Source organism: Ascaphus truei, chromosome 5 (assembly GCF_040206685.1).
Source record: "Ascaphus truei isolate aAscTru1 chromosome 5, aAscTru1.hap1, whole genome shotgun sequence".
Lineage (NCBI taxonomy): Eukaryota > Metazoa > Chordata > Amphibia > Anura > Ascaphidae > Ascaphus > Ascaphus truei.
In genome coordinates this window covers 107,102,220-107,117,774 of record NC_134487.1, presented here as the reverse complement: position 1 = coordinate 107,117,774, position 15,555 = coordinate 107,102,220, and the positions used below count along the sequence as shown (strand labels likewise).

The following is a 15,555-nucleotide window of genomic DNA, read 5'->3' as shown; positions in this document are numbered from 1 at the left end:
TATTCTTTAGCAGTGCAGTGCCTTCATATGCCGTTGGCTCCAGGGAACTGAAAGTGATCTCCCATGGTAGAATGATTACCTCTCCCCCCCAGTAAGGTCACATACCAGGCAGGAGGTATAACAACAGGAACGGTTTATTATCTTCACTGTACAGCACAGTAACAAGGCAGAGTTCTGCCCAATGCAGTACTTCAGCTATCACTAAAGGATGGTCCCTGGACCTTCACTACAGGCCATGGGCACCCGCAGCAGTCCCAGCTCTTCCCTGCCCCTCTACCAGAGGCAGAGGTATGGTACACACTCACTCTCCCCTGGAAGGAAGAGGACCAGAGTCGGCCCCATAGTCAGGCTCTTGGCTGTGTGACCTGCCCGTCTCAAGTAGGTAGAGGCATTCCTAAATTTGGGGCAGTACTGCCCTTAAGTACAGCCAGGCGGAGGGCACCAGGTCTGTCTCATGGTCATGCCCAGGCCTGATGTCACCGGCTCCTACTGTCACTCAAGTGCAGCTCCTCGGAGGGGGGAAATCCCATATCAACTACTGGCAGCCTGATTGCACCAGGGCTTACTGCCAGTGCAAGGGCAGAATAGTAGCCATCAGGTGACCTAGCTACACTAACAAATGAAGTGTATATCATAGCAAGTGAATAAATATGATATAAGTTTTATTACTCATCACAAACAATATACCCTGAAGCAGTGCCAGTGCTTGCTACGTTCTTGTGGGATTTTTGGATAACTTACTATATTATCTTTAAAAATAATCTATTACTTGATTGATTATAGATATATGAAAATCAAACGCAGGTCTCACGGCCAGTTTCATAATATCTGTAATGCAATATTTTTGGTCAAACTCAAAACTAACAGTATAATTACATTTATGTGAAGGCATTTGGTGCACTCTCTTTGCATTAAATTAGCTCCCTGTTGAATTACATATAATCTGATTATGTTACTCTATATTATTACATTTCATAAAGAATATTGGGCTATAACGCAGATAAGCTTATAGGACCATCTGTTGCTTTAATCCAAAGATTTATCTATTCTTCATCCTTTACAAAACAACAATAAATCCAGAACCAGTGCTACAGAATGTAAAGATGACTTCCCAGTAACAAGAAAATTAGTGTAACTAGTTGGGAAGCACAAACTACAGTATTTGGTCTGAGCAAGAGAGTCTGGCAGGGAATTTGTAGCTCATCATGGAGGACAATACAACTGCAATTAACGTAAGCGAGAGCTTCACAGCAATGCCCACAATTTTTCCAAGATTTGGATATAGCATTTTATCATTCCTAATGTTTTTGAATGCCACATTTTCCATCCTTAATAATATGTTAGTAGTTATAGTGACCATAAAATATCCTCAACTCCGTAATCCTATCAACATTTTTATTTTAAATGTGTCATTTTCTGACCTTATGATGACACTGTGCGGCACTACGATTGTAGTCAGCACCACTTACCATAGATATTTCTACCTGGGAGACAAATTCTGTGTTTTTCAAGGGTTTGCTGTCAACTATTTTGGTAAGTTACTAATGTACAGGATATGTTCATAGTATCATTTGTTGTTTTGAGATATGTGCAAATTCCAAATAATTGTAAAAACATGGCATACTGTAGGATATACTTGTGTAAGTGTTGAGGATGTGTTCACATTCGTTTGAGTGTCGTAATACAAATACTTAAAGGTCTTCAAAATTGATGCATGTATACTTTTGTGCAATGAAGATGCAATAACTGAATACAACAAATGTAATATACGAAAGCACAAAATATTTAAAATTGATTAAAAATATTGTAAACTATTATTTGGGCATAAAATCAAAGATTTGCAAAACTTCCTTTGTTGCCAACCTTAATTAAATAGTTTGACTAATTATTCACAGCAACTCAGCAAGTTGTGTTTGTGTTTTCCCAATGGATTTTGGCATCAAATTGAAGAAACAGCATTCATATTATAGCTTCCGATTTTGAAATCGTGATCTATTAGAAATATGTAGACATGTTGTAAGTGTTGAATTGTGTAGAAACAGAGGCAGTCTGCAAACCAGATAACAAAAAGATATAGTATAGAGTATAATAGGTACGGAAATGTGCAAATGTTTTCCTTGTACCAAGCACAGAACATAATTAAATCTGCATTCCTTATAATTTGTCACATAAAACGTTTTAGTGTATGTCAGTATCATGAATATCCCCCGCAGTGTCTGTTTATGTTCCAGTTGAAATACAGTAGCATCACAACTCCAGGGGCAGTGCTTTTAACACCCTGTGAAATTGTTTTGTTAGTAAGACGCATGTTCACAAGTTACTGAGTACAATAAGGTGCCAAACAGAGACTGGCCCTATGAGGTGGGCGTTGAAGCATGTCACCCGTTTTCTACGTAATGAATGAAATGGATCACCATACACTGCATAACCTCACAGGTCATTACGTGAATAGCTGCTAATAATTCATAAAATGTATGCCCAAATGTGAAGATCTTTTTTTTATTTTAGCTCTATAACAAAGCAATCAAATGCAAAAAATGGGTTCCCTAAGACTGGTAAAAAGCATATTAAAATGAGTACATAGTACAGAGCGAGACTCACTTGAACACGACAGAATATCAAAATTTTCCATTCCATATGGAAATATCGTGCAATCATTGCATAAGATACATGTAATGAATTGTTGGTACCCTTCAGCTGGTTACTGTATTAGTCTTTTCTTAAGAGAATCTTACATGAACTGCATATGTTCACGTATGTCTATGTACTACTGTAAGGACATTTTGGAGCAAACCTGCAATGGGTGTCATTTTAATTATGCACCTTTAAGCATCAATTTATGAAGGACGTTGCTCCAATTTGTCCCCCAATTGCGTAAGCTTGCAATTTGGGGAGTGTCCAGAGGAGGATTTAGTCTGGAGATATATGACACACAGGTTATAATGAGATGGATGCAATTTAGCGACACTGTGAATCACTTTTTCTTTACTCTGCTTCAAAAAGTTTATGGCTACTTTTCTGCACCAGACGTTTCTACATTTGACACAGTTGTGAGTGAGATCCCCATTGGTGGTTATTCATTAAACTGCAATAGTGCCCTAGTTGCCACAATCCTCATTGACTGTGACATAATGCCAGGGTGTATATGCCACACTATATATTGGATCAAATATGTCTATACTTTATTTCTACGAGTATCTTTCTTCTTTTTGGGGAGTCCTTTCTTGCAATTGTTTTAAATGTGATTGCTTCTAAGACAGGTTTTTGTAATGTATGACATTTTAAATTCCATATGGTGTACTATACAGTATATTTTGTACAATAATGATGATTGGTATTTGACTATTAACTCTGTTCCTTTTTAGTAGCATCTAGACTGCTATATTTCACCTTGCAATGGGTCGTTTTCGATGAATTGTTATTTTTGTTCAAATATATTTGAGTATTTTTTATATGTTTTAGTATACTGTATGTGAACTTTGTCATGACCATCAATTCTATATGACTTTGAGACACTGAGTATTATCAGATCTAATTCAACAAGTTAAATATTTCAGATTTGTCTACATTATCTTTGCCTACCTCATATAAAATGTATTCATGTAAGTTAAATGTTCAATTAAAGCTGCATTTATTTATATTTCTCATAACATATCTTCACAGTTTTATTTTCCTTTTGTATTCCAGGAATTGTTTCACTGTGGTCCCTGACTATCTTAGCTTATGAGAGGTACAATTTTGTCTGTCAGCCAATAGGAGCTTTGCAGCTAAGCAGCAAGAGAAGTTACCAAGGAATTGCATTTATCTGGCTTTTTTGCCTTATTTGGGCTATAGCTCCACTGTTTGGTTGGAGCTCTTATGGTCCTGAAGGAGTCCAGACCTCCTGCTCTATTGGCTGGGAAGAGAGATCATTGAGCAACTACAGTTATCTGATTACCTACTTTCTCACATGCTTCTTAATTCCTGTAGGTATAATTGGATTTTCATATGGAAATATCCTGCAATCATTGCATAAGGTACATGTAAAGAATTGTTAGTACCATTTCAGCTGCTTACTTTATTAGTATTTTCTTAAAAGAATCTTACATGAACTGCATATGTTCACGTATGTCTATGTACTACTGTAAGGGCATTTTGGAGCAAACCTGCAATGGGTGTCATTTTAATTTTGCACCTTTTAGCATCAATTTATGAAGGGCTTTGCTCCAATTTGTCCCCCAATTGCGTAGGCTTGCAATTTGGGGAGTGTCCAGAAGAGGATTTAGGCCGGAGATATATGACGCACAGATTATAATGAGATGGATGCAATTTAGCGACACTGTGAATCACTTTTCTTTACTCTGCTTCAAAACATTAATGGCTACATTTCTGCACCAGACGTTTCTACATTTGACACAGTTGTGCTTCAAAAACACACTTTTTCTACGCCAAAGTTGCCTTAGTTTCTAGACCCAGTGATAATTTTTATAACTTGCAAATGCATCACATACAGTATATTTAGAACAGGTAAAAAAAATGGTCCATGGGACAGACAGCAAGACAGACATATACAGATATGAACATAAGCGATTACAAAAAGGTCCCTGGCATATGTTCTCAATGTGGAGAAAAGAAAGGATGACTACGTATGTCTGGGGAGGCCAATATAAGAAAAATAATAAAATGTTATTGTATTACATAAATGCAGAACACAACGCAAGTGATACTATATACAGTGAACATATGTTAAAATCCCCAGTGGTGAGAGGGCATCCCGGCACACGGCATAACGGCACATATTGGAATAATAGGATGCACGAATAGCAAGATTGCTCATTGGCCCGATAAAAATCATCTATGGGTACACAGCTAGTGACCAGATGTTTATATTCTCACTCTATACGGAGGTAACGAGAAATGACAATCTATGTGCTATCCCTTTAAAACCTGTGAAACTGTGTTTATGATATAAATTGATATCTAGTACCCACATAGGTAAGTATACACACAATAACAAGATGCACAAATAGCAAGATCACTCGTTGGACACATAGATGCAGTGTATGGATATACGGCTAGTGGCCAGCTGTGTTCATAGTCACCTATGTGCGGAGGTATCGCAGGATGTCATGATATAAGTACTATCCCTTTAGAACCCGTGAAACTGTGTTTATGATATCAGCCAATATCTAGTACCCACATAGGTAAGTATGGAATCCTGTATAGTTGTGCCTCTGTCCAAGATAGCAACCAGATATACGGCAAAACACGATAGGGTATATACAGGGCATGTGTCTCTACATATATGGTAATGATCCAAAAACTAATAACAGAGTGCCTGGTTGTTAAAAGGGATATAAACCATGCAAATATGATTAGGACATAGATGGTGCACATGCATATAAATATAATACTGTATACTGCTTGTCACGTAGTATATATGTGGTACATACAGTTGGTATACAAATGTCACAGCTGTTGAACTAATATCCAAATATATTATCCCATGGAACTACATAGAGTAAATGGGACCCATAGACAGTGTGAATAAACCTGGTCACGCATAGGATGTAGCGATCACCATTATAGGGTAACATATATAGAGCATCGCGATACAACCGTTTGTATGTTGCAGTTCCTGGTCAGGCCGTCTCACTCACGGATGCCACTGGCATGACATCATAAAAGCCCGATGCACGTTTCGATTGACTACTCAAGCTTCATCAAGGGAAAAAAACACAATTACAATACAGTGTTCTGCTAGGTTTTTTTGCTTGATTTCGAAGTAAACTTTTCGAAGTAAACTTTTTCCTCAGTTGAATATTTCTAAAATATCCACTACACAAACCTATTAAAGTATGGGCCAAATCAAAAACTCTACACAAAAAGTTAAGCACAAATTTGTAATTGTGAACTATTACATAGTTACATAGTAGATGAGGTTGAAAAAAGACATATGTCCATCAAGTTCAACCTGTGCTAAATTTAGACGACAGATACTTTATCTTATATTTGTACTTACAGTATATTGATCCAGAGGAAGACAAACAAAAATCCCTGTTATATGATAAAAATCCCATGCAATGATATCTCATAAGAGAAAAAAAAAATCATTTCCGACTCCAATATTGGCAGAATTATAACTTTTAACAACCCAGATTATCAAAAATTACAAATATTATTTAAGTCAAATAGGCTAATGTTTTACTGCTTTTGATACTTTAACCGAAAACAATGCAAACTTTAGTTTACTTACACTATAATAGCTCATCAACAGTCTACAGAAATGGGAATGGAAGACATAAAAATATAGGTTAAAACTAATCAAGACGACTAATACAAAATCACTAATTAGTTTTAGTGTTACATCTGAATTCCATGATGACTTAGTTGATAGAAGTAATCAAATCTGCTGTGTACCCATGGTAAAAACTTTACCATTACAAAAACATATTTGGTATGATCCAATCCTCTTGTATTTCCGGCTTGTCTTTTAGCTTAACAAGAAAATTGAACAACAAGGGGGAAAGGGCCACCCAGAAGAAGAGAAGCGGGTGGTAGTAATGGTGCTTTTCATGGTGATTGCCTTCCTCATTTGTTGGTTGCCGTACACCGTCTTTGCTCTGATTGTCGTCATTGATCCAACCCTTTACATTTCACCTCTTGCTGCAACTCTTCCTACTTATTTTGCCAAGACCAGTCCTGTCTACAATCCAGTTATTTACCTCTTCCTCAACAAACAGGTACAATGTGTTACTATTGTTATGTATGTAACAGGTGTTCCCCCACCCACTGGGAGATTTCGCTGTTTCCTGTGTTCTCGTTGTGCTGTACCTGTGAGGCTTACAGGATTGCTGAGTGTCCGCCGAAGGAAGTGGGGAAGACAGGACAGGCTATTGGATATAGAGCTCTCATCTCATTCTGGGTACAGCGCCTCCATTCCCAGCAGGCCCCACCAGTGCTGGGTGAGTCCCTGCAGGAAAACCATCTTGCTCTACCCCTGATAAACTATAGTCACAGGCAGCAGTATAAAAGAAGCAACTGGTCTTTATTGAGTACAGCCGTACACATCAACAATTCCTTTTTTTCTGGTCCCTGGACTCAACCCCAGGGCTTGATGCCCCAAAGGTCTATTCATGACTCACATGCTCCCTGGTGGAGCATGGGGAAGTTGTTCCCACTCCCTGTGCGAGAGATCTGTCTCTCTATCCCTGATGAAGGAGAACTCTCTAAATGTGGATCTGAAGCCCCTTTTGTACCCGGGGTTGGTCCTAGGTCTGAGCCCTGATAGGGCAGTACCCAGGCCTTAGGCCCACCCACCTGTCACTCAAGGGAGTGATTTACTGCTGCAGCAGAAAGGGCATAGATTTAACCCTAACACTGCCTGCGCTGGTACCAGGGCTTATGTGTTAGGTAGAGGATTAGTAGCCCAGGGGTTACATGGCTACATGTAGATCTAAAGAATTTTTGTGGATTTTGGAGACAGCTTCCCCAGTACAATCTCTTAATATTACCCAATTCTGCTGATAAAAGTAAGATGTAAACATCAAACTATTGTTTCATATCTTTAGAATGATAGGCAACTTATTTGCAGCTGCAAGATTCGTTATAGATACCTTGTTAATTTCTTTAACCCAGGCCTGTCCAAGCTCTGTCCTTGTGGCCTAACAACAGGTCAAGATTTCTGTAATTCTTAACACATACTTTCCCAATGAACCTCTTGTCCTCCCTAAGAGAACTTGGTTAGACCTGTATTGCTCTTGTAACCTGGCCGGCCGGCCGGTCGGTAGACTTGGAGACTGAGTTTACACAGTCTGTTTTAAACCCTTTGCTGCCAGAGACACCACTTTGCAGACCAAAGAAACAGTGACGTGATGGGGTTTAAAGTCTCTCTATGTAAGATATTATATCGTTGTCTTATTGTCCTGTCCCTTCTGAATGTTATTTTGCTGAATTTCTATTCATTAAAACAATAATGGAAATTATTCTCCACGAAGGCTGCCATCCACATTATTTCTACATTTCTAGTGTTGCAATGCAGGTTTCAGGGAAATACCACTCAGCGTATGATATTGGTTGGTTCCTGGCAATAGACAACTCTAGTTTGGCTGTCACTGATATTGCCTGTGTCTCTGAGGGTAACTACACATTTAAAGAAACATCATGGTTGTAGAATTATCCTCCCTCCTCGAATGCAAATGTTTTATGTAATACATAGGCCTGGGACATAGTAAGCGCTTAGGTGCTGCTGCTCGCTCTCGCTTGCTGCCGCTCGCTCTACCAGGAGCTTTTTGCTGTCCTGACAGAGGAGACAGCAAGCGCTTGGGAGGCGGGTATCACTGTGTGTGTGTGTCACTTGATAGCTGTCAGTGTGTGTGTGTCACTTTGAAGTGGTCTGTGTTTTTGTGTGTCACTGGGGAACGTGTGTGTGTGTGTGTGTGTGTGTGTGTGTGTGTGTGTGTGTGTGTGTGTGTGTGTGTGTGTGTGTGTGTGTGTGTGTGTGTGTGTGTGTGTGTGTGTGTGTGTGTGTATTATATAATATTTAAAAAAAAAAAAAAAATGTTGTGAGAATAAGGGTGTAGTGAGGGCTGGCTACATGTGTATGGTGCTGCATACCTGCTTGGAACAGGAGGGCCTGAGTCTCCCGCGTTGGTATTGGGGATAACAGGGACAGGCTTCTGGGGTATATGCCTCCATCTTCTTAGCAGTCTTTGTGGTGCAGCGCCTCCATCTCTATAAGCCCAAGGGATGTGGGGTGGGACCCTTACAGAGAAGCCCTGGTCACAGGGCGAATGATCCAGATCTCACACACAGTCTTAGATAAAATAGCAATGTCCTTTATTGTCCTTACAACAGCAGCAGTTCATATGTAGCAGTGCTCCAATTGTAAGCCCGTCTATTCCTCCACTCCTCTCCTCCAGGATGTACCCCAGCAGGATGGTCTGGATGGGGCCTCAATACCCCAATCCTCACCTCAGAGTGTACACTCTGGGTGAGGTTAGATTCTCCCCCTCACCCCCTCAGCAGGGTGAGGGGCATTGGTCCACTATAGCTGTATCAGCTCTACTCAGACTGGGCTCTGAGTTTCTCCTCCAATTGTAGTTGTTACATCCTCCTAACTCTAAGTCAGGCACTCCTTCTCCTTCTGCTCCCAGGATATAACTCCTCTCTCTACAGTGTTTTTGTGTGTCACTGGGGAACGTGTGTGTGTGTGTGTGTGTGTGTGTGTGTGTGTGTGTGTGTGTGTGTGTGTGTGTGTGTGTGTGTGTGTGTGTGTGTGTGTGTGTGTGTGTGTGTGTGTGTGTGTGTGTGTGTGTGTGTGTGTGTGTGTGTGTGTGTGTGTATTATATAATATTTAAAAAAAAAAAAAAAAAAAAATGTTGTGAGAATAAATTATTTATTAACATTGTGCAACTTTGATAAATATATTCACGCACGCACGCACACACGCACACACGCACACACGCATACACATACACATGCATACACACACACACACACATACACAAAGGCACACACACACACACACACATGCATACACATACACACACACATGCATACACACACACACATGCACACACACACACACGCACACACACACATGCACACACACACACACACACACAGGAGACATGGATCGGGGCAGAAGGGGGACAGACCGTCAGGGGGCGGGCCGGGGGCGGGCGCGTCACTGGCCGGGGGCGGGCCAGTGACGTCACGGGCCGGGGGCGGGCCAGTGACGTCACGGAGCTGGTTCGCCCTCATTGGGCGAACCGCTCACATGACCAGCCTGTCTCGCCGGCAAGCGGGGGAATTTTAAATTCCCCTAAGACTTGCGCTTCCGCAAGCGCGCGGAAGCGCAGGTGAGCCCCTACTAAAGCCGCTCTAATTGCGGCTGTAGGGGCTCAGTGCTGAGCGGGAGCGCGCGTCACCACGCTTCCGCCAGCAAGCGCCAAACATGGCCAAGGCCTAACATATTAGGGATTGCTGCAAAAAGGCTGACGGATTGATATGAAAAATCATGCCTTTAAAGTTTCTATCTTAAGGGAGAAAAATTATTATGTCAATAGCCAATTGCAGCTGTTTTGGTGCAGTATATTGGTAGCAAATAACATCATAGAACGAATTGCAATCAAGTCTCTTGGGCAGTCCAAAGGACTTGGATAAGCAAATGTATTTGTACCTACTTCCATGCAGAAAAATCATACAGTATGTAACACTGTCCAGAACTTTAATTCCAATATGTAAAATAATAATATCATAATGTAAAAAACAAGGTAGTCTCTATAATAAAAAAAATTGTCCGTCTCCGTGAGATGTACTGTAGCTCATTAGTGACATCATAATGCACATAGCCTGGTGGCAGATATGGAGAGTCAGAGATAGCTATAACGTTTGCACAGAAGGCAGACAAAGAAAGAAAAAGAGTGTCAGTTAACATGTGAGGAGAAAAATAGCTAAAAAAAAGAAGCACAAGCAAAAAGGAGCCTCGTGGTGTAGGACAGGGTTCAGCAACCTGCGGGTCCCTGAGCCGCATGCGGCTCTTCCTGCACCTACATGTGGCTCTCGCAGGTTGCCGCTCACCAGCTGCTGCCTCTCTCACAGTTTGGTGCGGGGGGCCTGGCCGGCACTAGTTAGGCCTCTATTTGCCGCCCGGCATCTCCCCAGATGCTGGGCTTGCTCCTGCACTGTCCCACACTGGTCTCTCTGATGCCGTCGCAAACCGGAAGTGCGCAGCGCAACTTATGGCACGTGATGACATCACAGAGTGGCCCTGCATGGGACAATGAGGGGGCATACCAGAAGCTGGGGAGATACTGGGCAGCAACAGGAGGCCCAACCAGAGCCAGCTGGGGTCCCCCAGCAGCACAATGGGAGAGAGAGAGAGAGGCAGCAACTGGGGAGCAGCAAACCCCCCTCCAACACAGCCCCCAGCAGCACCCCCCCTCAAAGCCACTGGCAGAAACCCCTCCCCCTCCCCTCACAGCCCCCGGCAGAACACCCCCCCACTCCCGCCCCCTCAGCCACCAGCAGCAAGTGTGTGTGTGTGTGTGTGTGTGTGTGTGTGTGTGTGTGTGTGTGTGTGTGTGTGTGTGTGTGTGTGTGTGTGTGTGTGTGTGTGTGTGTGTGTGTGTGTGTGTGTGTGTGTGTGTGTGTGATTTGAACAAACTGTTTTGAACAGAAGAACAATGAAAAAAAACCAATATACTTTAATCAGAATTAGGGAAAGAATAAAATAAGTTTGTCTTATGTTAATGCTTATACAGTATATACCTATTAGTGTGTGTACAGTATATGTATGTGTTTGAGGGGGTAGAATATTCATGCATGTGTTGCAGCTCTCTGAATATTTTGTACAAATACATTTTGACTCTTCTTCCTTGAAAGGTTGCAGACCCCTGGTGTAAGATATTTAAAATCCAAAGTAGTAGAAACAAAGTAATCAAATGCACTTACAATGTTTCCGCTTCCCACAAATGTTCATCATGATGCTTAAATAATATGCTCTGTATTTTGCTTTCTTTTAGTTTCGGCAGTGTGCTCTTCAGGGTCTAACTTGTGGCCACATCAGCCTATCCTCACCAGAAGAGGAAAGTGCTACTTTGTCTGCTCCAGTTGAAGGCAAAGTATTCAGCAAAGCCAATCAGGTGGCTCCAGCCTAAATGGAAAACAAAGTTGTCGTGTCTAATTTGTAATAACAGGATGACCTAGAAGTGAGATGTACCATTTCTAAGCTTCAATTCATGTGTTTGATAATGCAGGCTACTGTAAATCACAAAAAAAGTTACTAGAATGTACAGTAACAATATAATTTGGTAAACAGCTATATTTAGTTAATGTATTTAAAGGTACTGTAGATGTTTTTTCATTTATGATTAAAGCTGTTTATAATGCATCGGGATGACTTACTGAATAGCAGTTGCTATGCTGCTCTGCAAATAGTTTTATATAATAAATTAGTAATTATATACAATATGAATGATGTAATTTAACCCTTTCAGAGTGGCTTGCACTTCATTGCTAAATAAAGTCTTGCAATGTCTTGATCGTCAAGTTGTTAATATCCCATACTTATCCTTCAGCTGCTTCCTCTTCACGTTACTTGGTCTCCCTTTTTATTTTGTCTCATGCATCACTTTATTGAAATTGGGCATTTATAACAATATCACTTTTTAACAGTTGGCACAAATGAAAAACTGGAAATAAAACCTAAAGCTGGGTATCTGGGTTTTTTTTTACGAGACTGAAAGAATGAGATGCTACTGTATATGGTTCATGCAGATAACTGTAATGGGAGAGACCATTATTCTTAAACAAATAACAACCTTCTTTTGCAATGGGCAACATTAAAAATATATATTTTATGTGAGTACTATGTATTCAATCAAATTTGCACGGTGTGTGTAATGTGCAGTGAGATATATGGCTTGCAATTACACAAGTTACTTTAACCAAAATGATCTAGTAGCAGCAGCACCAGACATTGCACAAATTAGGCATTTTCCTGGTGCCGCCTTCCTTCTCCAGTGCCACGCCGTCCGATTGCCATGGCAACGTGATGCAATGTGATGTCATTTTGCCGGCTGCGCATGAGCGATCGGCGCTTGCCGGCCACACATGCATGCCTGGCAAGCGTAGATCGCGCATGCGCATGAGCAGCTGGCAAATGGCAACCACGCATGTGCACGGGCAGCAAGTGACGATTGCGCATATCACCGGCAAATTCTACTGCCCCAAAATTAGGCCACCTTAGGCCTGGGCCTATCAGGCCTAATGGTAAATCTGCCATTGGTACCAGCAGTAACAGCAAACGTTCAAAAAAATGTAATAGTGCAGATTTGAATTAAAAAACGAAACAGCTCAAAACTGGTTGAACTCAAATCTAGACTCGTTATTGTAAATCTTTAACGAGAGATTAGCTTTTTTAATTGATTTTTTTATATTGCAATGTTTGTTTAAATTGTACTTTGTATGTAAAAGTATATTTGTGGAAAATGTCAATAAAGATAGTTTAAAAAACAGCAGCAATGTTTTGGACACCGTCCCTTTGTCATGCTGTCCCAAATGTTACTGCTCTTTTGTTTGGAGTATGTATGTATATATTAATAAAGTATCTGAATACGTATTTGCTGACCAAGAGTATGGGGTCATTTTGCCATATTACTGGATTATCTCGTCGGATCGCTCAATATATCCATAACACCAGCACAACTCACCTGGGATGTTTGTCTGGCTGTTGTTTTTGTACTGCTGATGCAGCAGAGAGAGTTCTGAATCCCTCAGGATTGCTAAGAAAATAAATAAGTATTGAAGCTAAATCCACATTTATGCTTTATGTAATCAATTGATGTGAAAAGTGTGGGGATTTCTTTGGGTGGAGGGGAGGTTCTTCATATTTAAACTTCTGGGAAGGGCAAGTTCAGTTAAAAATATTTAGAAAAACACTACAGTGACTTACAGTCATGTGAAAAAGAAAGTACCCCCTCTTTGAATTCTATGGCTTTACATATCAGGACATAATAACAATAATCTGTTCCTTAGCAGGTCTTAAAATTAGGTAAATACAACCTCAGATGAACAACAACACATGAAATATTACACAGTGACCAAAGGATGTAAACCAAAAGTCTCCTTTATCATAAAGAGTTTTACACCATATACAGGATATATATATATATATATTCCCCATTTATTGCTATCCCAAAGGGAGACGCGCAGGGATTCACTGTCTGTTTTTCACATTTGTATGGCCAATCCCTTCACCAGCTGCATGCTCCTTACATGGAGAAGCGCAGCGATTATACATTTGTATTACATTTTCTGTTAGGTCGATTTTAATCCTTAGCAGCACGCTCCTAGAGGGCACCACTATTAGGGTGTAATTAATATATTTAGCCAATCACCTTCAACTGCTTATTGGGCAGCTTGTGGGAGGCCAGCCCCTCTTTCTTCTAGGTATATAATCTCCCAGCAAGGTCCCTGTATTTCACTATTCACTTTACTTGCAGACATGTGAGTATCTTCACTGGTATATACCAGTTTTTAACTGCACTATGTTATATAAGCATATGCTTGGATATATTAACCTCTTCTAGGTTTATTTCCCATAACATTAGTATGCATTTAGCGTAGGGACCTGCTATAGAGACTTACCTTGACGTGGTTAGCAGGCTTGGCATTATGTGATCAAAGGATATAAACCAAAAGTCTCCTTTATCATATAGATTTTTACACCATATATATATATATTCCCCATTTATTGCTATTCCAAAGGGAGAAGCGCAGGGATTCACTCTGTTTTTCACATTTGTATGGCCAATCCCTTCGCCAGCTGCATGCTCCATACATGGAGAAGCGCAGTGATTATATAGCAGTGATTATATATTTGTTTTACTGCTCTTAACATCTTAACAAACAACCAACCCAACACATATGTATCCAATTTCCCCCCCCTTTTTTTATATTATGTTTTTCTTTGTCTTTATTAATTATTACTTTTATTCAATTTAGTCCATCAAACTGCCAGTTTCCCTGGCCTTGGCTTCTGAACCACTTGGTACAAACATGTAGCCCCGCTTCCCCCTCTCTCTGACAGTCCGCTCTACTGCTACACTTCTATTTAAATCCCCTCTTTTTGCTCTGTCCTATCTTGATCCTCTTCCTACAACTGGGGGGGGGGGGGGCTCTACTATGTCTTATCCCCACAACTACGTGAACCTCACTCTCCCCTTTTGAGATACATAGAGCCTAATAGCTTCTATTGATACTTCTAAGTCACCAGCAGGTGGCGATATTGGCTTGCTTTGTGTCATGGCCCTTAAAGTTTCCACCTCACGAGTGTGGAAATCGTGGATCCTATCCTACGCTCTCTGTTGCTACCTCAATTCTGTCTCATACTATAATGACTACCCTAAGTTTTAAGGACTATCTATTCTGAGCAACTTATTAACTTTTTAAAGATAGGTGACAACTTGGGTGCGCCTTTCTCCCGGTAGTGCAAATGGGTCACAGCTGCAATACCTCTCCCGTTACCTACCCTCTATATCCCACCTTTTGGACTGCTTCAGAGTATATTATAAGACAAAAGTGTAAACTGCACCATGTCCCAGACACCTTTGATATAAGCCATGAAAAGGATTTCTTATTAGTTTTGTTTATATTCTAATCATACCCACTCTGCTGCCTTATGTATTCATTTTTGTAACTCCTGTGGGGCGAGATTCTGAAGCCTTTCTGCCAGGAGGGACCCTCGTAGACAACTCCTTAGGCTGCATAGACACTGCGGAGGAACTCGTGTTATTGATCCCTGTTACCCAATACCCTCTCCCCGCCGAGATGATCCTATACCCGCTCCATTCGCCCCTATCTTGTCTAACAGGGCATCTCCGTCGCTCCTTACTCCCTCCTCACAGTGCTATTCTTTTACCCACTAGATGTAATGCTGTGCTCACCACAAACTAGGCGGGACCCCGGTACTGAGGTGAGAATGGGTATAAATGCCATCAACAGCCACGGGGGCACGTGTGGAGTGCGGATGGTCAGGCAGCCGGGTCAGGATTGGAGAGAGTAGAATGG

The 15,555-nt window shown here is 41.0% G+C and overlaps 1 protein-coding gene across 2 annotated transcripts; it reads left to right on the top strand.

The window, feature by feature from the left end:
* The first annotated feature begins 1,096 nt into the window (after positions 1 to 1,096).
* Positions 1,097 to 13,249, top strand: LOC142495238 (pinopsin-like). 2 transcript variants are annotated; one of them, XM_075600441.1, is made up of 4 exons: positions 1,097 to 1,533; positions 3,688 to 3,965; positions 6,477 to 6,722; positions 11,508 to 13,249. In XM_075600441.1, the coding sequence occupies exons 1-4, from the start codon at positions 1,206 to 1,208 to the stop codon at positions 11,640 to 11,642; spliced, it is 987 nt and encodes a 328-aa protein (XP_075456556.1). In that variant the 5' UTR covers positions 1,097 to 1,205; the 3' UTR covers positions 11,643 to 13,249. The 2 variants fall into 2 exon arrangements, with proteins under 2 accessions (XP_075456556.1, XP_075456555.1); XM_075600440.1 differs by having other exon boundaries at positions 3,688 to 4,016.
* Positions 13,250 to 15,555: the final 2,306 nt, after the last annotated feature.